This window comes from Melospiza melodia, chromosome 1 (assembly GCF_035770615.1).
Source record: "Melospiza melodia melodia isolate bMelMel2 chromosome 1, bMelMel2.pri, whole genome shotgun sequence".
In the NCBI taxonomy this organism is placed as follows: Eukaryota; Metazoa; Chordata; class Aves; order Passeriformes; family Passerellidae; genus Melospiza; species Melospiza melodia.
The window spans coordinates 10,826,028-10,848,611 of record NC_086194.1 but is presented as its reverse complement, the minus strand read 5'-3'; the positions used below and the strand labels follow the sequence as shown (position 1 = coordinate 10,848,611).

At 40.3% G+C, this 22,584-nt stretch overlaps 1 protein-coding gene across 5 annotated transcripts in view; it reads left to right on the top strand.

Annotated features, from left to right (window-relative positions):
- Positions 1-22,584, top strand: part of DIP2C (disco interacting protein 2 homolog C) — a 312,481-nt gene that overhangs the window by 255,613 nt on the left and 34,284 nt on the right. For all 5 annotated transcript variants that reach the window (XM_063148077.1, XM_063148067.1, XM_063148094.1 and 2 more), the window contains 6 exons: positions 1,250-1,371; positions 4,466-4,577; positions 4,664-4,773; positions 7,547-7,677; positions 16,318-16,486; positions 17,422-17,592. In XM_063148077.1, coding sequence (XP_063004147.1) covers positions 1,250-1,371; positions 4,466-4,577; positions 4,664-4,773; positions 7,547-7,677; positions 16,318-16,486; positions 17,422-17,592 — 815 coding nt within the window. The remainder of the gene's footprint in view (positions 1-1,249; positions 1,372-4,465; positions 4,578-4,663; positions 4,774-7,546; positions 7,678-16,317; positions 16,487-17,421; positions 17,593-22,584) is intronic.

Sequence of the window (22,584 nt, the reverse complement as noted above, 5' to 3'; positions counted from 1 at the left end):
ACTGTTCTTAGGTTCACCTGTTCCATTCCCACTTGCTGCATTTCATGAGGGTAAAGCAACAACAACCAGGAAGTAATACATGGGGTTTTTTTAGAGTAGAAATTGATAAGTAGCAAATGATCAAGAAATACAAAATTGTCATTACAATTTTCTCTATAGACTCTTAATCTAGATAGCTCTCTTGGTTTTGATTTTCATCCTTTGGCATCAAGGCTTTTAAGTTTGTGTTAACTGGCAACACATTTGACATTTGCTTGAAATTATTTCTGATCTAGTGCTACTCTTTCATCTTTAACATTTCTTGTGTGTTAGCAAAATAAACAGTCTGATTTAAGGTCTGTAATGTGATATTTGGTTTGTAAGGACTGCAAGACACTGGTTATATCTATGTAGTTATAGGAGCAGTTTTGCAATGGTTAATATGGGAAAACCTTTTCCACAAAAGAGGACTAATACTTCAATCTTAAATGTTTGTTTTCTGTATTTCACTTCCCACGAATGAAGCATTTTATTGAAGGAACAATAACCTACCAGTACTGCAGATCCGTTTCCACTGAAAGAATAAACCAGCCCCCAATGTAATCTTATCACAGCCTGTGTACAGGACCAGGGAGGTGACAGATAGCAGTGTTCAAGGGATCTTTGAACTGTTGTCTATTCAACCTCCTTAGGTAGCCTGGAGGGTGCTGTCCATTGTCCATCTCCTGCTCTCAATATTTATATGGCACACCACTAAATTTCATGTTAGAAGCAGGATTTCAAAATCATTACTTCCTTTTTTTACTGCAAAATTTCAGGTAGATAAGTACGTGAGGTTAAAAATGGCAAGAGAAAGACAGTGTTTTATGGGACCTCCAGATGTTCTTGCTGCAGCTGATAGGACCAAGCATCATCCTACCTTGTCCTTTTGCTGGGGCATCCCTCTTCTTGTACACTCTATAAATGTACATTTAGGAAGATAATTAATAATAAAATCACACTTTTAACAGGCTACTTCCTGAACAACAAACTGGAGTTCTTCTAAATCAGCTATCTGGCTGCAGTTTTGTGTGTCACCTGTGGTTTTTCACGCTCAGAACGGTGCAGTTGAGAGCAACCACTGAAGCTGAGCAAATACTGACAAGGGGCTGAAAAAAATCCGTTAAAGGACTTAGTCACTCATTTAACCTTCTGGGTGCAGTTCCAAGTATTATTTATGCTGACACAGGAGTGTGTGATGAAGCTGTTTGATTTTTTTGTTCCCGTGCAGGGATCGACCTGATCGCGGCGTTTTACGGGTGCCTGTACGCGGGCTGCGTGCCCATCACGGTGCGGCCGCCGCACCCCCAGAACATCGCCACCACCCTGCCCACCGTCAAGATGATCGTGGAGGTGAGCACACACCCCAGAGTGCATGAGGAGGTCAAATGGGTGTGTCTGGTGAAAGATTTGTGTCTTTAGGAGCAGTAACCTGAGTGAGGGGTGGCTGGGTTGAAGAGTTGTATTCCTTCCCAGGACTCCGGACTTCAGTGTGCTGCAAAATCACTGCTGCAATACACAACCTGCTCACTTGAGCTGTCTCATTTTGCCCCAGTTGTGTGACTCCTTTCAATAAATATATTTTAAATGTTTCTTTATATTTTTATATTAATATATAAATATTTATATAGCTATAAATATATATATAACTCCACCGTCAAGATGATCGTGCAGGTGAGCACACACCCCGGAGTGCATGCGGAGATGAAATGGGTGTGTCTGGTGAAAGATTTGTGTCTTTAGGATTTGTGTCTGAGGGAGGGGTGGCTGAGTTGAAGAGTTGTGTTCCTTCCAGGGCTCTGGTCTTCAGTGTGCTGCAAAGTCAACGCTGCTGGGCAATACACAACCTGCTCACCTGAGCTGTCACATTTTGCCCCAGTTGTGTGACTCCTTTCTATAGATATATTTTAAATGCTTCTTTATATTTATATTTTATATAAATATATAAATATTTATATAGCTATGAATATATATAACTGTGGTAGGATTCCTCACCTGCAGAGCCACACAGACTCTTGAGAAAAACCTAAGTGGGAAGTGCACTCTATAAATGTACATTTAGGAAGATAATGTCACCAATGGCATGCTCACCTCTGAATAGCCAACTGTTCTCCTTTTAAAACAATTTCAAAGTTTTGTTGTAAAGATGTTGGTCAGTATTTTGTTTCATCCAGGAAAGTGTTGCTCAGACTTTTTCATTCAATGCTTTCTTTTGCTGTTTTGGCTTTATCTAACAATGTTTTAACCTTTGTTGCACATAAATAACTAAAATATACTTCTTATTGAGGGAAGTAAAAATATTTGAAATTAGATAGCCCTTTACACTGGGCGGTTTCTAATTTACTGATTGGAATTCTGAAGAAACCAGTTTAAACAAATGTGTTTTTACCATTGATAATTAATTTTTATATTTTCAATTAACAAGTAGTAGAGATAGTTGTAATTTTTGACTTTCCTTATGGCATCAGATGCCACAGAGTATCAGAAGAGGTATGAAAATTTGTTATATTATTTTCAGGATTCTTGTTATTGAATATTTTGGCATTCTGTGTTTTTAAACATCAATTGTTAACGCACAGAGGTGATGTAAAATATGTTTTTTTCTTTTGAAGTTTAATAGCTAAACTAGATGTTTGATTTCATGATAAAAAACTGACAGATCTAAGCTTGCTTGTATTCATTGTCCCTTTGATAGACTAACTTCAGATAAAATGTTGACATTTATTGGCCATATTAATGCCAGTCAGACTTATAAACCTCTCAGCTTTGTTTTACACAAGAATTTCTCTCAATTTTGAGATTAATGGTTTTGTAGAAATTAAAATGTTGCAGCTGTCTTTTCATTGCCAATGCAGTCACACAAATTCCCTGATGTGATGGGGTCAATGCCTGCTCTAACATGTTGTATGTCTGCACAGCACCTTTTGAAGTCAGTCAGAATGACTTCTGAGTAAAATTTGGCCTGCATAATTGTGTTTTGTGATGAGCTGGTAGTTGTAAAATATAACTGAATTGAGCCCCATCTTGAGCAGTTCCTAACCTGTAGCTAAGCTGTGTTCTTCCTCCTTCCCACTGTCCCTGTGTGTTTACCTCTGATGTGGAATTCTCCAGGCATGGATATTCTGCATTTTAATGAACCTTCTGATCATCCCAATTATGTAATTCCTGAGGGGGCTGGGAACCACCAGCTCTTGAAATTCCTTTTGTTTATGGTTTAGTGTCCCAAATCAAGATTTTCATGGATTAAGATTAGTGATGTAAGAATTAATTTGCCTTGCCATGACAATGAAAATGGATTAAAGGGTGCTGCAGTGGCTTTGTTTGTATTCACTTTTAGCTTGAAGTATTTAAACAGCCTATACAGGGCAGTCATGGGATTAGAGTGTCAAGAGATTAGAGTTTGATTCAGTGATGTTTGCTCCAAATTTCAAAATGTCCAAATTTCTGGTGTTCTAAAGATTGACTTCCATGAGATCACTGTCAGTAGAAGATGTTCTGTTCTGCTCAGTGGTAAAATTAATGTACATATGATTACTGATTTTATTAGTTTAAACACAGGAAATTTGGTGTGCCATGAAATGTTTCATTTTCCTTAAAGAAAAAATACACTCAACAGCATTTGCACAAATTTTGAAAGTTTGGGGAAAAGAAAAATAATGTTGTCTTTCCAGTCTTTCCTGTGTTTTATCTTCAGTGTTTTCAGTGCTCTTATGCATGTTTGTCTGAATTCCTTAAGCATATGAAGTTTTATTAATAAGAATAAGAAGTATTCTTTTTAAGAAAGAAATATTCTTGTAGTTGATACCTATGAACTTTTAAGAACAGCAAATCTAAAAGGAGAATTCAACTTCTATCATATAAAGTTCAGTGCAGATGGAATTTGCTGTAAGCTCACCATTCCCTTTCTTAGTGCCACTTCCACAATTTCTGTTCTAGAGCTACTTTTGCCAATATCAGGAGAGCTCCCAGTGGCTTATCACTAGCACAGGAATTGGAAATACATGGCTAACTTAGAATTGACTTAAGATAGGAAAATTATTCATATAAAATGTCAGACTAGATTTTGGTTTGTCTGAAAATATTGTTTACGAACCAAGATACATTATTGTCACATAGGAAATTTTTTGGACACAGTCTTCTTTACTGGCACTTTGGGGTGAGAGCTGATGCAATGTGTTGGAAAGGTCACATTCTCACTGTTAAGATGACTTTAATTTCATTACAATGCTCTTCTCAAAGTGCAGTTTTCATGTAAGTTGTAAAACTCACATGACTTTGTCTTTTTTGTGAGCTGCATTTTTGAGCATCTTCTCACCTGCCAGTCACAAAACGTGAAGTTGATATACCTGTGTCCTGTTCTGGCAGAAAATAAGTCACAGTCTTGCCAGTTTCATGGGGGAGTTAATTAGTATCCCATTGTGGTTTTATTTATTTCTTGAATTTGCAGGTGAGCCGCTCTGCCTGCTTAATGACCACGCAATTAATCTGTAAATTGTTACGGTCGCGGGAGGCGGCGGCAGCCGTGGACATCAGGACATGGCCTCCAGTGCTGGACACAGGTGAGTGCTGGGCCAGGGGAGCTCTGTCCCTTGTGTCCCTGGGCTGGGCAGTGACACACACACGTTTCTGTCTCTGTCTCCACCAGATGATTTGCCAAAGAAGCGGCCTGCACAGATCTACAAACCTTCTAACCCTGAAACACTTGCTTACCTTGACTTCAGTGTCTCCACCACTGGCATGCTGGCAGGGGTAAAGGTAGGGACTTCTGCTCAAAGCTGCCCTTCTTGCCATCCTGCCTGGCTGGCACGTGGTTGTTCCTAATTTGTGATTCCTCATGATTTTTGGAAGCAGGAATTGAAGTACTTCCTCCCATGCAGACATTGTTTGAATCCATCGACATTAAATTAGTTCTTCTCTACTTGATACAGGACTGTGTGTGGTGGGTTAGCCCCACTCCTCCTCAGGCTAAAACTTTCATTCCAGTACTCCTGTGCATAGACCACTAGTTTGTCTGCCTGAAGCATTTTCCAGCTTAGGCATCTGTTATTTCCATTTTATGAGGGAAATGAGACTGTCATCCTTTTCCTGCTTGTTCCAGTGCCCATTCATTGCTCCCTTCTTATTGCAACTCAGCTACTGGCCACTGGTTTTCAATGTTCTCTTCTTCTTGCAATTAAGGGACCTAATGATTTCTTTGATATATTCACCCAGTATAGTACTACAATAAGCTGCAAAAATTCATTGATAGATTTGTTTGCTAAGATGAGCCATTTTGAGCTCTTGCCTATTTCTGCCATTTTCTCCAATTTTGGCTCTAGCCACAATTCATCAATCTGTTTTACCTAACTTATGTATCCCACTACTGGTTTCACCAAGACACACTAAAATCACTCTGTTATTCTTACCTGTTCCTTCCTTACTCCTATTTGTTGCATATCCACGGGCTATGATTACTTTAGCAATCTCTGCTGATGTATCACACTTGGAGCCTGTGCTGAATTCCTCACACTCCTTAGTACCATCCATCTATTTGCAGAAATTGTCAAATTTATAAACAAAGAAAACATAATTTTCCCAGTTTTTGGATGAAGGGATGGAAGCAGAGAGCTGTTGAAGTGACCAGCCTGAGGCTGACTGATGGTTAAATGGTTGACCTGGCTGATGGTCACATATTGGAACTCCTGCAGCATTTATTCCATGTAACTTTGAATAGCTACAATGCCTACAGATGTGGAGTAGTCATTGGGCTCCTCAGTGGCCAACAGAGAGAGGCAGGGACTTTTAGGGTGTCATTTATCTGACTTATCTAAAACATCTATTTTTTTAAAGGTGTGAATGTCACATAAGTCTTCATTTCCTCTAGAGAAAGCCTCAAATGATTGTTTCAGATGCAGTCATCTGTATTAAATCAGGTCTGAATTACACTTCATCAGACTTGCAGAAATGGCTACTAACTATGCAAAGTGAGTATTTGGGAAACTTCAAAGATAGTCAAAGGCAGGACTAGTCAATGAGCCTTTCTTAGTGTGGCTAGAGGGAAATACAGATAAATCTATCGAGGAATTCTTGATTAGCTTCTAATATCTGGGTCACAGAGCCTGCAGGTCACTGATTCAGCAGGTTTATGTAAACAGTTACCATCTACTACATCATCACTAGTGATTAATTAATTATAAAATGATCAAAAGAGGCCACAAGGCTTATATTCGTAATGCAGTGGTACTAAATTAAAAGAAATGGCTAAATAACTCCTGTGGCTCCTCAAAAGTTGATAAATGTTTTGTAATCACTTTGAAAGTAGTAGATTCCTCTTGCATTTACTCTCAACATTTTTAATTGCTTACATGCTGTATGGTGTAAAAATTCACAGAACAGCAGTTTTGTATCAGTTATGTTCAGTTTAATCCCATGTGAAAAAGTGGTTTTGATTCAGCTGGAGTAGAAATAATTTTCAGGCTGCAGATGATCACCACACAGACACCATTCCGAGCTGGTCCTTTTGCATCACTTGGACCACATCCAGCCTCAGTTATGGCTGTCATTGGAATGGAGAAAAAGTCACTTCTGGAGATTTATTCCCCTGTTTACTTTAAGATCAAATAAATTTTACCTTCCAAGTGCCTGTTTTCCTCCATTGACTCTCAGGGAGCACTATATAAAGCAACCAGCTCTCTATGTGGCAGAGATCAAAGGTTTGGCAAGTTAACTCCTATCCACACTGTATTTCTAACACTGGTGTCTTTCTTGTTACAAATAGAGAAGACAAACATTAAAAGATCTTTTCCTGTTTCCACTGTCATGAGAACTTGTAAGTCAGGATGGGTGAGTGTGGAAAGCATCATAAAACTAGGGAAAAAATCAGAATCATTTCCTTTGGATCAGGTTTTTCATTTCTACTTTCTGCTTGTATTATCTTTGAAAGCTTCCTTACCAAGAATTTAAGAGCCTGTTTCTCAACCAGGAGCTGGATAACATGCAGATGTTTTACAGATATTTATTTACAGAAATTTTACCAAGTTTATTGGGGATTTTTATTGCTGAATGTTTAGCTCCTTAGTACTGCTTTGCTGGCAAAATCCTTTCAATTTAAAAAGTGCTTTGGCATTTTTTTATTTACTTTGTTAAGAAATACCTACTTTAAAATATGTTACTGATGATCAACGAAGTGTTTCATTCAGTCACTCATTCCTTTATTCTTCCAGAAAGTGTAGCATGTTATCATTAGCTTTGCTTACAACTTGGAGCACATCTTTAAACCACTCACAGCTTTCTTCCTAAATCACTTCAAACATACCATTCATTCTGTCTGCTCTCCCCTTTCACAATTATGTGGATGCCCTCTTGAAGGAAAATTATGTTTTCTAAGATATAAATTACCTGTGTGCATAAAGCCAATTACATTGAGCATAAAGTCAATATTTATTTGGTGTTTTTATCTTGTAATTGATGTGAGCACTTGATGCAGTCTGGGAGTGAGCCTTCCAATGACACAGTTGATCATTTTAATTGCTTTGCTGTTGTGTTTCAGATGTCTCATGCAGCCACTAGTGCCTTTTGTCGTTCTATCAAGCTGCAGTGTGAGCTTTATCCCTCCCGGGAAGTGGCCATCTGCTTGGACCCCTACTGTGGACTTGGGTTTGTCCTCTGGTGCCTCTGCAGGTGAGGCTTCTCCTCCTCAGCCTTTTCTGAAACAGGTTTTCACTGTGCTGTGGCACAGCAGAAAGGATGGTGTGAGTGATGGAAGGATGGGAGGAGCAGGCAGTGCCTGTGGGACGGCCACAGGCAGCTGGAATTGCTGGGAGCTGTGTGGAAGCTGCAGTGTGGAGGATGTGGTTTGTTTGGGCAGGGCATGGCTGGAGGTGTTTGGGCTGGGAAATGCATCAGAGCATCAGCAGGGCTGCTCATGGAGCTCCTGCTGCTTTACTGCCGTCCCTGCAGAGCCTGGACTGATTTAGTTTAGTGCTTTACCAATGTTACCTTAAGGAAGGGGTTTCCTCATGTCCTCTCTTTCATTCTCTAATCTGAAAGCAGGAGAAGATATCAGGGGACTCTGTCATTTGTGGGACTTTAGGGATGTGATTTTTGCAGACACAGAAGTGTTTTCTTGCAGAAGTGTGTTTTCTTGCACATACTCATATGGCAGTAGAGAAGTTAACAGAAAACAAAACATTTCTAGTGAAATGTGAATCAGCTTCTTGGGTTAATAAATTTGGAAATACAACATTTCTGTCAATCTCTATACCCAAGGGAGGTTACAGTTCAGCACTGAAAGCAGGTCTATTGATTTATTTTTTTTAAAGTTAGCTGGGTTGATACATAGGGAAAGAAAAAGAACTGTGGGAGTGTTAATGGAGCCCATTTTGATGAAGGCATCTCAGAGTCACAGTGGTCTGACATCTTTGCTCTCTCCACAGAAAGTTCTTTGGTGTTATCAGTACTGCTATTTTTATTTGCTAAAATGAAGATAATCCACAGCATTAAAATACTTTGGATAAACTTTGTACCAATTTACTAAATACCTGAAGGAAATATTATTTCATAGCAACTGCAACAATTTCTTTTCAGCAATTATTGCTTTTTTAAAAGTAGGCTATTGGCACCATTTATTGCCCTTTTAAAATATTTGTTATTATATATTAAATAGGCTAAAGATTAACAGTATTATCTTATTCATTCTTGATCCGTTTTTCTTGATTTAAGCCGTACTTGCCTAATACTGTTTTGGATTTTACATAGGGATTAGAGTTGCCTTTGTTTTGAAAAACTTCTGGGTTTTCAGTGTTTTATTTACCCAACATAAAAGTAAAGCTATTGAGGCTGCAAAAAACCCCTTCAGAAATATTGAGATTTTAATTAAATCATTCTGCTTTAATTTTTTAAATGTTGCTTTTTTAAAGTCAGTTGACTATTTCTGATAAAGACTTGAGTGTTCCAGGATGTGCTGATGTGTTAGGCCAGGGAAGGTCTGGACAGCACCATAGGAGAGTTCAGCTGTGGAATGTATCATTGTATAAGATAGTGCTGGAATCCAGGAATAACTTCTGTGCAACATCATGGTAGAGCCATAAAACAGATAAATGTTGACCTGTCCAAAACACAAATAATTTGTGATGCCCAAGACTCTCCTGAATGCAAATTTTTTTTCTTCCAGAACCATTTCTCCAACAAATAAGCATTTGCTGCCCTTAGGTCCTTCCCAATACTGATAGCACCCAGCCTTTCAGAAGGAGGAGGTTGTTTATGACTGGCAAGTGAATTAAGGCAGCAAGCCTCTGGGAGAAAGCAATCAGAGTCCGCGCTCATTTGTAGCTTACAGAAGGAATAGAAAATTTTATATACCATTTTCAAAGAAGAGAAAGGAGACAAGGGATTTGAGGGAGCTGAGATCAGGGCAGCAGCACTCGAGTCTTATGAACCTTCACATCAATCTCTTCTTTGCCACTGATCCCCTGTTCCTATTAAATCAGAAAAACTTCAGGCTGCAAGAATTGCGATTGTCATTTGGAGAAAGCTGGCATCAGATACAGCCTAATTAATTCCACTTACAAATCTAATTTCCATTTCATTACTATTTTAGAAATGAGTATTATTCGATGTGATAGGAAAAAATACATCCTGGAGTTTATAAGGCTCTTACTCCTCATAATTTAAAATTTTGTGACTTTGCCTTTTTACTCTTTGAGGTTCAGCAGAACTGGATCCTGCCCAACATTTCAACCCAGTTTTCTAACTCAGAAACTTCTACTCCAAACTTATGACTGTCTGTCACCACTTCCACTTACTAAATTAATATTTCTAATGGCATATGGAAATGAAGTTTGATCTTCAATTTTTCATAAGTTTGGGGCTTTTGAGAATTAAATAGGAACTCTTTGTTTTAGGAGCCCAGCAGGAAGCAAGAGCAACCTCCTGTGCTGGGTTCAGTTAAAAGTACATTTAAATTCCTTTATTAACTAGACCAAAGCAGGCATTGACTAAGAAATTGAAAGAAAAACTAACGTTTTATCCCCATTGTAGGTGCTTAGATGTTGTGCTGGCCTGCTCCACTGTGGTGCCCCAGAATGCCCCATTCTGTGAGGTCAAAGCTACTTAGGAAAGCTGCTGGAGCATGGAGCCAGCCCTTTGGTAAGTTTGAATATATTGCATAGTTTTGCAAAGTTTTTTATTTTTTTAAAATTTATTATTTTATGGCCTAAAGGTTATAAAATAATAAAGAAAAGAAACCTTGCAAAGCAGAGCAATACATTAAAAAGAACTGTTCCCTCTAAACTGGCTGCATGCTCCAGCAGGGTTTCCTTGGAACCTTTGTCATTGAACAGCAAGTCCTGGGTGTGGCAGCAGACATCAGCCCCATGTGAGTTCTCAAACCCCTAACTTCCTAATTTTAACGAGTTCTTACTCATGATTCAATAAAAGAATACATTATCTTTGTGGTTTTCTCTTTTATAATCTCATTTATCTATTCTGAGAAGGTGATCCTAGTATTCTGACTTGCATTGCATTACATTTTAAAATGTATTACGTTCTTGAAAAGGAAAAAAAAATTCCTCAAATATAAAATATTGAACTCTAAATCCTGTTGTTCAGAAATGCTTCCTGAAATTAAGATGTCCCTGTCTTAATGCTTGTCACTGTGGGGCAGAATCCAGCATTCTGCAGTTCATTAGTGAAGATTCACTTAACTGATAGTTAATTTGCTGAGTAATGCAATAGAATCATTTCCCCCCTATTTTAGCCCAGCTAAGCCAACTCAAATTGCAGTTCTACTTTTACTGCTGGGAGACAGAATTGTCCTTGCTCAAATTCAAATTAAGTACATTAATAATTCTTAATAAACTTTATATATATTCTCAGGAGCTGAGCCTTTCAGTTGTAAGTCAGTGAGACTCAGACTGGACCAGAGGAACAGAATTTTCTGGTCCACAGCAGCCATGCAATAAATAACATGACTCCTAGGAAATGGTACAGGGAAGGCACTCCATGGAAGGTACTTCCTCCCATCCTGCTCCTCTGCCTCTGTTCCATAGCATGAGGCCAAAATCCACAGTGGTGCTGCCAGGTGGCTTCTGCTACAGAAAGACTGCAAGGTTTCTTAGCAACCAGACAGGTGGAACTGTGCAAGAAGTGAGCAAGGGATAACAACACTGACAGGAGAACTGCATTTTAGGGAAGTTTATTGTATTAGGAATCACTGATTATTGTTAGGGTTTTTAGGCTAACTTGAAGATAACTGGCAGACATGAGCATTTCACCCAATTTCCAGCTCATATGCAGCAAATTAAAGGCAAGACTGCATAAAGAAGGCTAAATGCCACATCAGAGCTGGGTAACTCTGACATGGGAAGTGAAGGATATGAACACAAACATCTGTCATGCACTCTGCAAAGTGCATAACTGGCACAGGAGCAGTGTGAAGGTGTGTGGTGTGCCCACACACTGCTGTGTGCCAGTTTCCTGGAGAGCCTGTAGCCAGTGGCAATTTGTGGAAGAGGCAATTTGCTTTCCTTCCACATGACATCAGTACTGTTAAACCTGCCTCAAGCCTGGAAAGTTCAAGGGCAGCTGAATGCCCTGAGTCACCTTGATATGTGAGTTCTGAGGTGAGTTGGCAGACTTACTCCATCACCTCTGGAGAAATGCCCTTACATGGGGTATGAGTGAGGCAGGAGAGATGGTGATAAGGAACCAGAATGATGTTGAAGGCTGAGCAATGGCCTTTTGCTGTCTCTGGTACTGATGGATTATCTGCTTACCATGTGCAGTCATGCTCTTAGAGCACTGTGTGCCTGCTGTCGTCTTTGGACTCTGCAGGTGGTGTGAAGTCCTTTACTTTTTCTCCCAAAGCCCTTGTTTTTAGTTCATGTTGGATCTCCAGGACTGAAGATTTAATTTTGGCCCAAGTCCTTTGAAGCCTAAGAGAGATACATTCCCAAACACTGTCCTCTATAGCCCGTGCTCTCCTTCCTACAAGCTTGGTCCAGGTGATTGTGAAGACTCTTCTACTAAGTCTACCAAGACAGGTATGGGAACACCCAGTTCCATACCTGTCCCTCATCACCAAGTGCCAAATATCATGTATAGAAATGCAGAAACCAGATGCAAACACTTACAGGATTCAGCAGCACCCAGCTGCCTCCTCCCCTGAATGTCACCCAACAAGGACACAGGAGGAAGGGCAGTGATGGGTCAGTGACTGCCAGAATGCAATTGCAGATTGCACTTGCCATTGTCAGCATTTATTGATCTGCTGAAATGTTTGGGACTATAATAAAACCTCAGCTTTTACTGCTGACCTGCCTCAGCACAATATGGGCTAAAGCTCCAACTCAGTGGAACAGTTCAGTGCCAAGAGGTCCTTCCAGGATTCTCCGTTTGCTGCCAGAGCAGCGCAGCCAGTGCTGTGATCAGATGGTGCTGTTGTATCAAATACATCCTGGTGCTTCACCTGGAGTGTTCCTGTCCTTGGGCAGCCCTTGCTTAGTGCAGGCAGACAGGGCTCTTCACTTACTGCCAAAGTCCAAGGCTTTGTCCACCACATGAATATTTTTTCCCCTGGGTTGCTCTGCAGTCCCCTAAAGGAAGACAGCATTTCTACAAGGTGATCTCACACCTCAGCCACCCCTGCATTTCACTCTGCATCTGCATCCCAAAAGTCATTGTGACAAAAGACATTGTGATCCAGGGCTGCTCTACATGTGTCTGCTCCTGTTGTTAAGACCTGTATTGGGAGATGGATACTTCTGTGACAATCTTGATACAGTTCTTTCCCAGTATTTACATAAGCAAAATCTTGCACTAGTCCATTGTATCATGTATTGTTGCAGCCTCAGAAAGGGGAATTTAAGTTCAACAGTTTATATTTAAACTCCCAGGTTTTTCCTGATATCCCATTCATCCCCCTCCTGCCAGTGTTCACCATTATTTTGTTGGTTCCTGTATGAGAATACCCAAGCTAACAGCTTAACCATCTTACCTATCATTGTTTCAAGGTGAGATGGAATTACCTCACCTTGTTCAGTGCCTCTGTTTCAAGATTAACTCTACCAAATCTAGAATTCCATACCCGGATGAACCCACCAAACTTCTCTGCCGTTCCTAGAATTACATGGAGGCAGCATTGACAGAACTTTCTGTTGGTTTGGAACCATGTCAAGCTTCATCCAGCACCTCCAAAGCAGCCTTGCACAACTGCAGCTTGTTTAGGCACATGGTCCTCTGTGTGGTGTTTGGCATTCATGCTGAGCATGGCCCTCTTACACCTCACAGTGGTTTGAACCCACTAGAATGGTATGAAATGTTTCAACCAGCTGTACAAGGGTATTTTTTCCTCAGCTTTTTCTCTACCAAAACAGGGGTGATAGACAGCTTCTCAAGGGAATATAAACCTGTGAATTTTCAGGGATATGTAGCATTTTGTGGCTTGGACTGAGACACAAATTCTGTGCAATGTTTCAGAGATTGATTCAGGGAGCTGAGCCAAATTATGGCCAACGTTGTGGTGACCAGGTGCTGCATAAAGCACTTCAGCTGTGGAACCAATTATGCCTTTGTAGTTCTTCTTGTAGCTCCACCAACTGCCCTTGCAAATCAGAGGATATGCATGGATTATTAAACCACAGCTCAGCAGGCAGGGCCTGTGCTGGGTGTGAAGTTTGCAGGCATGGTATCAGCTGGCTGTAGGTTTGTGCATTGCAGTCAGGAGCAGCACGTGTCAGGCTCTCCAGCACAGAAAGTTTTCTTCCCAATAGATATTTCCTTCTGCTGTGCAGTTTGATCCTGAACTCCACAGTATTTTTGAGGCATTAGAAAACTCAGAAAACATACTAGCAACATCTTAATTTGTTTCATTCTAATTGGAGTGATTTTTTTAGTCTAAGCCTGATTATAAGAGTATTTGTTTCCCTCAGTCTGAAGAAGATGGGTTATTTTGCATCCAGATCCTCATGCTTTTCTACAGGACTGTTGGTGGGAGCAAAACCACTTTCTTTGTAAGTTGATCAAGACAGGTAGACAGTTCACCCTCACACATTAGTGTTGCTGAGGGGCAAAACTTTATTTGTCTTTTGTGTAAATTCTGCTATTTTGAATGATTTCCTGGTAAAATACATTTAGAATCAGTTTCCTGTTTCCTACCAAAGCAATGCAGCTTTTTTCTCCAATATTGCTGTGAAGTTTGTGCGAACACTTTTCAGTACAGGGATAAAGCTTGTTCTTTTGGTTTGGTTTTGATTTTGGTATGTATGCCCAGTTGAATAAGTGATACCTAAGGGATCTTAATGTGGTTGTGAATAATAGTTCTCCCATATTTGACACACTGGCATCGTGTTTATTATTGTGCCGATAATTTTTTCACCTGCTACTGGTTGTATCAATTAGAGAAGTTCACAGTCAGAGGGAAAGGTTTGGAGGTGAATGTCTGTATATACTCTGTATATACTGTATATATATTTGGGCTCCAAACTGTATATTTATACCAGTTGACCAATTGGAGCCTGTCCCAGGTTTTTACTTGAGTGGTTACAGCTTCCTGTTTGTAAGAATTATGTATTTGCCAGACAGATTGCACACCTTGATTGTTTGTGGAGCCCTAAGCAGCCTTTTGGTCTTACTTCTCTGAAAAACTTAATAGAATTTGCTAAGAATGAAAGAGTGAGGTAATATTTATAGTAAAAATCAGTACTACTCCCTGGCTGGTTTGATCTTACACTTGAGCTCAGGGCATTCCCCTTTCAGGCATGGGTAATGCTGCCAAAATCTCTTTTCACATGTTTATGCAGCACATGCTCAAGGTTCAGTGATGCTTTATTGTGATTCCATGAAAGGGTAATGGTTCATTTGCCCACCCTGTGCTGTGCCCACCATGTCAGCCCCACCCCAGAACACATCACTCCCTGGTGAGCCCCTGCTCATCAATCACCCAGAGTGGCATCAGTGGGGACAAGCAGTCAAAGATAAATTTCTCCTCTGTGATAAATGAAATTGCTTGAACTATAGTTCATGCATATTCCATGACATCCTCAGGCTCATACTCCAGCAGAGACCTAAACAATTTGGATTATTAACTGCTGTTGTGGCTGGACTTGTTCACCTCTTTTGCCTTTATTGTACCAAGTAGAGACATCCAGGTCACACAAAGCTCGTTCTACATGGCACAGCTTTTGAAAGCACTCTCCTCTGGGTTTGGGGGAAGTGGGGGCACTCACCCACTAAGGAGGGAAGTGTGTGTGTGTGTGTGTGTGTGCAGCCCATCTGCAAGGATTGCAAAGCTGCCTGATGTCCAGTGTTACCGAGATGCTCGTGTTCCTGAAAATAAAGTTCCATTTCATGTCTTACCTCAGACACTTGGATTTGGAAACATTGCCTTTACTTTACCAAGCTGGCATTTCAAGTTTTCAAGTCACAAATGAAATTCTTTTAGGCATCATAAATCTTGGGGGTTTTTATGGTCCTTTCTCAGAACTTCTATGATTTGGAGGCTTTATGCTGTCACCATTCCGATTTGAAATATCTCCAGATCACAAATTGAGATGTGAGAGGAGTGTAAAATTGATGGTAAATGTTCCTATGTGAGATGAGTGAACAACATAGAACCCATGGGAAATAAAGTCATCAAATTGGGAATATCTTTCCCTTGGGGAGATTCTTAGGTACCAGAGAAATTAGCTCTGACATAATTTTTCCCTCAGGGACCCTGATAAGCGTATTTTTGCAATATTTATGCTCAGTGGGTATCCAGTATACAAGAGATGTAGTATATTTGGGTTTCAAAAGTTCATAAAACTTTCACAGAATAAATTTGAAACTACAAGGGATGTTAAATTAGGGCCGAATTTACTCCCTTGAAGATTATTGCAGACCTCTTGCTTGCTTTAGCAGGAGGCAGGTTGCTTCCATATTAAGTAATAAAGTACTCTTCTAGTCGAGGTCTCTTAAAATGCTAATTACTCAATCCAAAGTATTCGTCAGCAACACTTAATTTTTTAAAATATTATTACACTGCTTATTCGCACCATTAATAGCTGAGCTATTTTGCTCTTTTTGGTACAGTCCTAAGAGCAAAGTCCACTGGAACTTTGAGTGAATTCATAGTTTAGGAGCACATTCTGCCTGCAGTCCTCATAGACTCTGGAAGAACAGCAGAAAACCAGAGTTAAACATTATGTTAAACTTCTGGAGCTGTGGAGCACTGTAAGGCTTTACATGATCCAGCCAGTGCTGTGCTAAACTGTGTATTCACCTACATGGTTTGTCTGTGGACGCGGGTGTTTAGTGTGTGTTAATGGATCTTGTGTCTTGCAGCGTTTATTCAGGACACCAGTCTATCCTGATTCCTCCCTCAGAGCTGGAGACCAACCCTGCCCTGTGGCTTCTTGCCGTGAGTCAGTACAAAGTGAGGGACACTTTTTGTTCCTATTCAGTCATGGAGCTCTGTACTAAGGGACTCGGTTCGCAAACAGAGTCGCTGAAGGTGAGTGTTCCTGCTGCCCTGCCCGCCCTGCTGCCTGCCCATGGGCTTTGGGAGCCTTCAACACTCTGCTGAGTGTCTGCTGGGAGGAGAAAATCATCAAAGGGCACTGGCAGCTTCCACAGAACCCACGTTTCCTTGCCAGAGGCTGTGTATCAATACTAGTCATTCTTCAGATCACAGGGCTGTTAAACATCAAGGAAAGGCTTTTATTTACCTAAGCTTTCTGATGTGTGTTGCAGCCTCTGTTGATAGGCAAGTGTTAGAAAACAGAGGTGTAAATGTCCAAGAGGCTGAAGGAGTATTACATTATATAGTGTGTTTTATGAATACCCTGGTTATATGAAGTACTAGTTTGGTTTAGACCTCTATAGTTAAATAATCACATGCTTAAAAGTACTGTGTTGTTTTAACTGGATGATCCTTGTTGTATGGAGAGGAGGGTACATCTTCCTTCCCCCCACTAAAATTAAAAACCAGGTAGCCAGTTAAATATCTGAAATCATCTGGAATTTCCCATGTGCTACTGAAATAAATTTATCTTGATATGCTGATACTTATGATGACTCCAACCTTTACCATCCTCTCTTAATAATTTCCTAATCAGTTTTTCCAAGTCTAGACATTGCTTCCTGTTTTCTGTTATTCACTGTCGTCTGAATTAATTTGGGGAAATAGCATTCCCTCCTTTCAGAATTAGCATGCCCATCATTTCCTATGTGCTAATGCTGAGATGACAAGCAAGTGTGTTCTTCTCCAGCTATTAGAGTGTCATCTGGCCATCCGGCCTCCAGGAAAAATGGAAACTGTGATGATACCTTAGCCTCTGTTCTGCTGTTCCTCTGGAATCATATTACCTTCATAATGCACTTAAGAACTTCTGTTTTGCATTAAACCTGCCCATTTGTGGCCTTTGTTACATTTTGATTTCTTTTTAGGCAAGGGGACTGGACCTCTCACGTGTACGGACGTGTGTGGTAGTGGCAGAAGAACGACCTCGGATAGCTCTTACTCAGTCATTTTCAAAGTTATTCAAAGACCTGGGCCTCCATCCTCGGGCTGTCAGCACATCACTTGGCTGTAGAGTTAACCTGGCAATATGTTTGCAGGTAAGATTTTTCACTCCTTAAGCTCAAAGTTGTTTTAAGGAAATGGTTTTCAGTGAGAAGCTTTCATTGTATTTCCTTTGGCTGTTTGGTCATAGACATGCTAAGAAAATGCATGTAGTACTTAATGTTCTTGCATACACAGGTAGTAAATTTCTGTTACTTTGTCAACAATTCATCCCTCTCATGTTGCAATCATAGCATTTATTCTGCCCATGAGAAAAGCAATTGAGAAAAGCACCTGACAGTGACAGAACTTGTACTCCAGTAGGTAATCATGTCATGTAAGTGACAGTTTCCGAGTGTTTACTTCAGTGTGTTACAAAATGGATTCCTTCTGTTCATAAAATACTTCCAACCATTACTTGTTTAACTAGACAGATATTTTCTGCACGCAAAGAAAATTATTTTGCTGTATCTCTCCTGTTTTGATCCTCTAATCAGAAGCAAAGTCCCAAGGATACTACAGGATGTAATATGCATTCTCCAGGAATCTTTACTGAGTCATGATTTTAATAACTGATGGAGCACTGTAGCTGTCTGGTCTGAATTTCTGAATAGCATCTAGTTTGTTCAACCAGTGATAACTGCACCAAGCAAATTGTTTTAGGTTGTTTTAGACTGTAGTATTTTATCTTTGAGGACTTCATATGGTGGAAGTTAACTTGTCTTTTTTTTAGGGTGTTTCATTCTTAATTAATTTTGCCTTATTTCCAGTTTAAATTCATCCAGACATTTTTTATTCTAGAATAAGAACCTCATTTCTGTCATGCATCTAATACACATCTTAATTTTGATAAATAGATAAAGAATCTTAATACATGCTCTCCTGATCTCTGTATCATTTTTGTGACTCTTGATCTCTTTCTGTCCTTCAAATCTGGTTTCAGAGTTGCACATATTATTCCTGTAATAATACCATAGGTGTCCTACTCAGGTGTAATATGTTTTCAAATTTAATAAACTTTTGAATGCTAAAAGAATCATCTTTCTGCATTGGCAGCTGCTCTGGCTGGGAAGTTCCATATCCATTTGGTGATGTGCCATGTCTCTAACCTCTTCAAAGTCACTGTGTCCTCAGTAGGACTTGCCTGTACTCTGTGTGTCCATCCTGCATTTCCAGCCTGGCAGCTGCCTCTGGTTTATGTGAAGGATTTCTCATGAAGGTCCCATGGGTGCTTCACTGTGGAAGTCAGAGCAAATCTTCTCAGTGACACTGCAAATAAGAACCTGCTATTCCTTTTCTGATTGTAAATGTGAATATTTTTTAATCCAAAAAATATTGAGGTTATGGGTTCAGCACAGAGCAGTGTGTCTGTGCCTGCTTTAGCCTCTTGCCCTTTTCAGTGTTACAAGGATATGAATACAGGAGGTGTGCCACAGGTCCAGCACTGCTTGCTTTCTGTCTGACTGCAGCAGAGGATCCTACAGCCTGAGGTGTCTTCAATTATTACTGTCAAGCATTTGACAAGGCAAAGCAGAGCAGGGTTAAAAGTCATTCTGTTGCCCAGAGCTGGAGTTGTTTGGTTTGCCATTCTGTAATTGCTACCATAAATATTCTCCAGGAATAAAAAAGTTTTAGAAAGGAAGGGAATCAGGGAAGAGATGACATACTTCAGTTGGAAACAGATCAGGATGGGGCCTGTCAGCTCCCCCAGCAGCTGTGGGGGAGCTGCTTCTGAAAGACAACTCAACTCCTTTGGCCTCTGGTCCTTGGGGAGACCAGACATGAAGGATGCTTTAGATTACAAGGGAAAATTTTTAGCTGCAGAAGTTTTCTTGCCACTAATAAAAATCCCCATTTTAGATGTGCACCAATCTCTGGATGGCTCATAGTTGTTGCTTCACTTATAAGTCCTTTATTCAGGACAAATGATAAAATCAGGGGATGACACTGAGGAGCAGTAAGCCAGGTGCAAAATCAAAGTGTGGCCTCTTGGAAGTACCACTATTCTTGTTCTGCCTGGGATTTAATGTTTTTCACAGCAGTCTGTGTTCAATTTGTGGCTGAACAGTGTTGGGAGCACACCCGTGGCTTGTGCTGACCAGTCCTGCAGAGCATCAGGGCTGTCCCCATTTCTCTCTGTGTCCCCTGCCCCATCACCCCACTGCCCTCAGCAAGCAGCCTGGAGGAGAAAGAAGCTGGGAAGGGACACAGCCAGGAAAGCTGTCCCCAGCTGATATCCCATAATGTCATGCTCAGCATTAAAGGAAAAGTGTAGTTGGTCTTCCTAAGCAGCTCAAAGACTGGCTGGGCATCATTCTGCTCAAAGGGAGTGACGAGTGATTGCTTTTGCATCACTTGGGTTTTCCTCTTTCCTTCTTTCCTTAAACTGTCTTCATCTTTCATCTTGACCTGTGGATTTTCTCACTTTTGCTCTTCCTTTGCTTTCCCTGTCCCACAGGGAGCTGGGTGAGTGCTGAGCTGCTGACTGGGTCAGCCCACTGCACACATGCAGGCTACACTCAGAGAAGCTGGAAGGCTTAATCAGCATGGAGTTAGGCTGGATTATAACTTGACTGTATATCTGCCTTCTGATTGTGTTAACCCCTTAGCTGAAGATTGCTTCTTAGATGGTTCTTTACAGAAATTCTTGAAAGAGTCATTGAATCAAACTGTAAAAGTGGCTAAATCTCTGAAGGAGTATTGGCAATAATAGTGCCTATGGATTTAGGAACAGCACAGAATGAGAGCCTTGAGTGAGATGGTTAAACAGCCTGGCTGATTGTATAGCTTAATGTCAGACTTTGTTGGGTTCTACTCAGATGTGGCATCTCAGTTCACAGGACAAACTAAAAGCCAAACACTGCCTAAAGATTGGTGTGCTGGAATGGAGAAAAGCCACTTCAGGACAGGCTATATGTAGCAACATTATCTTCCCAAGCAGAATTGTTTTTAAAGCATTTGAGCTGAGGCTTTTTTGGCAAGTTTTAAAGAAGCTCAAAAAATTACTAAAGGTTTTACACCAAAACATGTTATTTTGGTGGAGACTGTAAAGATAGAGGCTTACATGATTTGAAGCATCTGGCAGTAGACATTGCCAGGGACTGGATACTGAATTAGATTGAATGCTCTTTCCAAATTGTCTGGAACTTCATGGCTAGTGGCATCCCAGAATAGTGGGCTATTCTCTTTTCTCAACTGAGGAACAAATTAAATTTTAATCCCTCATCTACAGTATTGCTGCAATTAGTATTGTCTCCAATATGTTCCAGAAATGAGTTATAATTTCTGGATTCTTCACACTGCATAAAACTGCTTCTCAAGATATCTGAGTCAATAGCATCTGCCTTTGCTTTTTTCTTCCAAGTTATGTCATCTATGAGATCAGCACGTGGTTCCTGGAACACCAACTTCCACAGGGATAATGGTGATCCAGCCTGGTCTGCAGTGCTTCTAAAATGTGTATCTACTACTCACCTTACTAAACATATCCCAGGATTCAGCTGCTGACCCTTATCCAGGTTTCTTCTCTGTGGGCTACCTCTAATACAACTTGGATATTTTCTGTCATACTTCTTGATTTCCAGTTTTATGGACAAATCCCAGGCTCAAATGTTTAAAGGGAAAGGTATCCTGATTCTTCCAGAAAGCTTTTACAGTTCACCTCTGCAAAAAGAAGAGGAGGAAGTTGTGTACATCCATGTGGGTGTATCTGTGTGTGTGTGATTCTGTGTGTCTGTGTGTGTATAGCAGAATTTAACATTTCATTAAAGATTACCTTGAAAAAGAAATCATTGTGATAATCTCTTTGGTACAAAAGAATCTTAGTCTACCAAATTATCTTAATTTCCAGGTTGTGATCACTGACAGGCTAAAGCATTGTCATTTGTATTAATTTCCTTTCGAACTGAGAGCAAATTTAGTGTTTCCTTTGATGTAGTCATTGCAGACTAAATTTCTAGAGATGTGCTTTTGAAAATAAATAATTCCCTCCATCTTTAGGCACTTAAATGCTATTAATATCTGACCTTTTAAGGCTGTATAGTCACAGATAATGGTCCAGGGATTAGTGAGATGAAAAGATTGAATCTAGCATATTTTAATTCTCATTAACTAGCATCTTAGCATTCTCAAGAGAGAGAGAAAAATAGATATGAAAAGTAGCCGGTTTCTTACAACAGCACAGATGGTTCTCTAGGATTTTAGCTGATTTCCATTTAAACACTTGGAATAAATATTTTCATTTTATTCAAGCTGCTACTCAATTTCAGCTGAGGGAAAACTTCTAGAAGTTGTTCATTTTCCTTAGTTAACCCTGAAAATGTACTAACAAATGTGTCCAAGCTAAGGAGAGCAGGATTCATCTTTCTTCTTTTCTATCTCCTCTCAGTGAGACTGCAAGGTTAGGTGAGTTATCCCATATCCATCAATAGTCAGTGGAATCACAGAAATACTTCAAGAGACATCTCAGGCCCCCATCTGGGGATGGGATCCATCACCATCAGGAGATCTTCCTACCTTATTCTGCACACTTTCTTCTTTAATGGCTGAAGTTACATGAAATGGATCCATTCCTCACTGTCTAGCAAAGAAATCTTTGTTACTCAGTTTAGGGCATGAAGTTAATATTTCTTTTTACTTAGTGACAGATCCCACTCTCTGAGGATCTTCCATATTAAAAGTAATAAAGGGTAGGTTTGCAAGGAGTGCCACAGGAGACTGTGCACTGTGTCAGAGGCATGATTCACACTCAGCAATGTACTACTGGGTGAGCTCCCTCAGATTCTGTTTTCCCACCTTTGCTGTGAGTCATGCCCTGAAGTTCTTTTCACAGCTCCAGCCTGCGTGGGTGACATTGGCAAGTGCTCACCAAAAGCTCCTTTTCTGAGCATCGCTGGAACAGAAGCAGGCTCAGAGTAAACACTGAGGCCACATCCTTAGGCAGTTAAATAAAACCCTAAAAAACAGTTATTTTTAAATCCTTAGGATTTCTGATAGCCTTGTTCCTGGTTTTTATCTTTGGAGAGGGAAGTAGGGGAGAGCATGCAGCT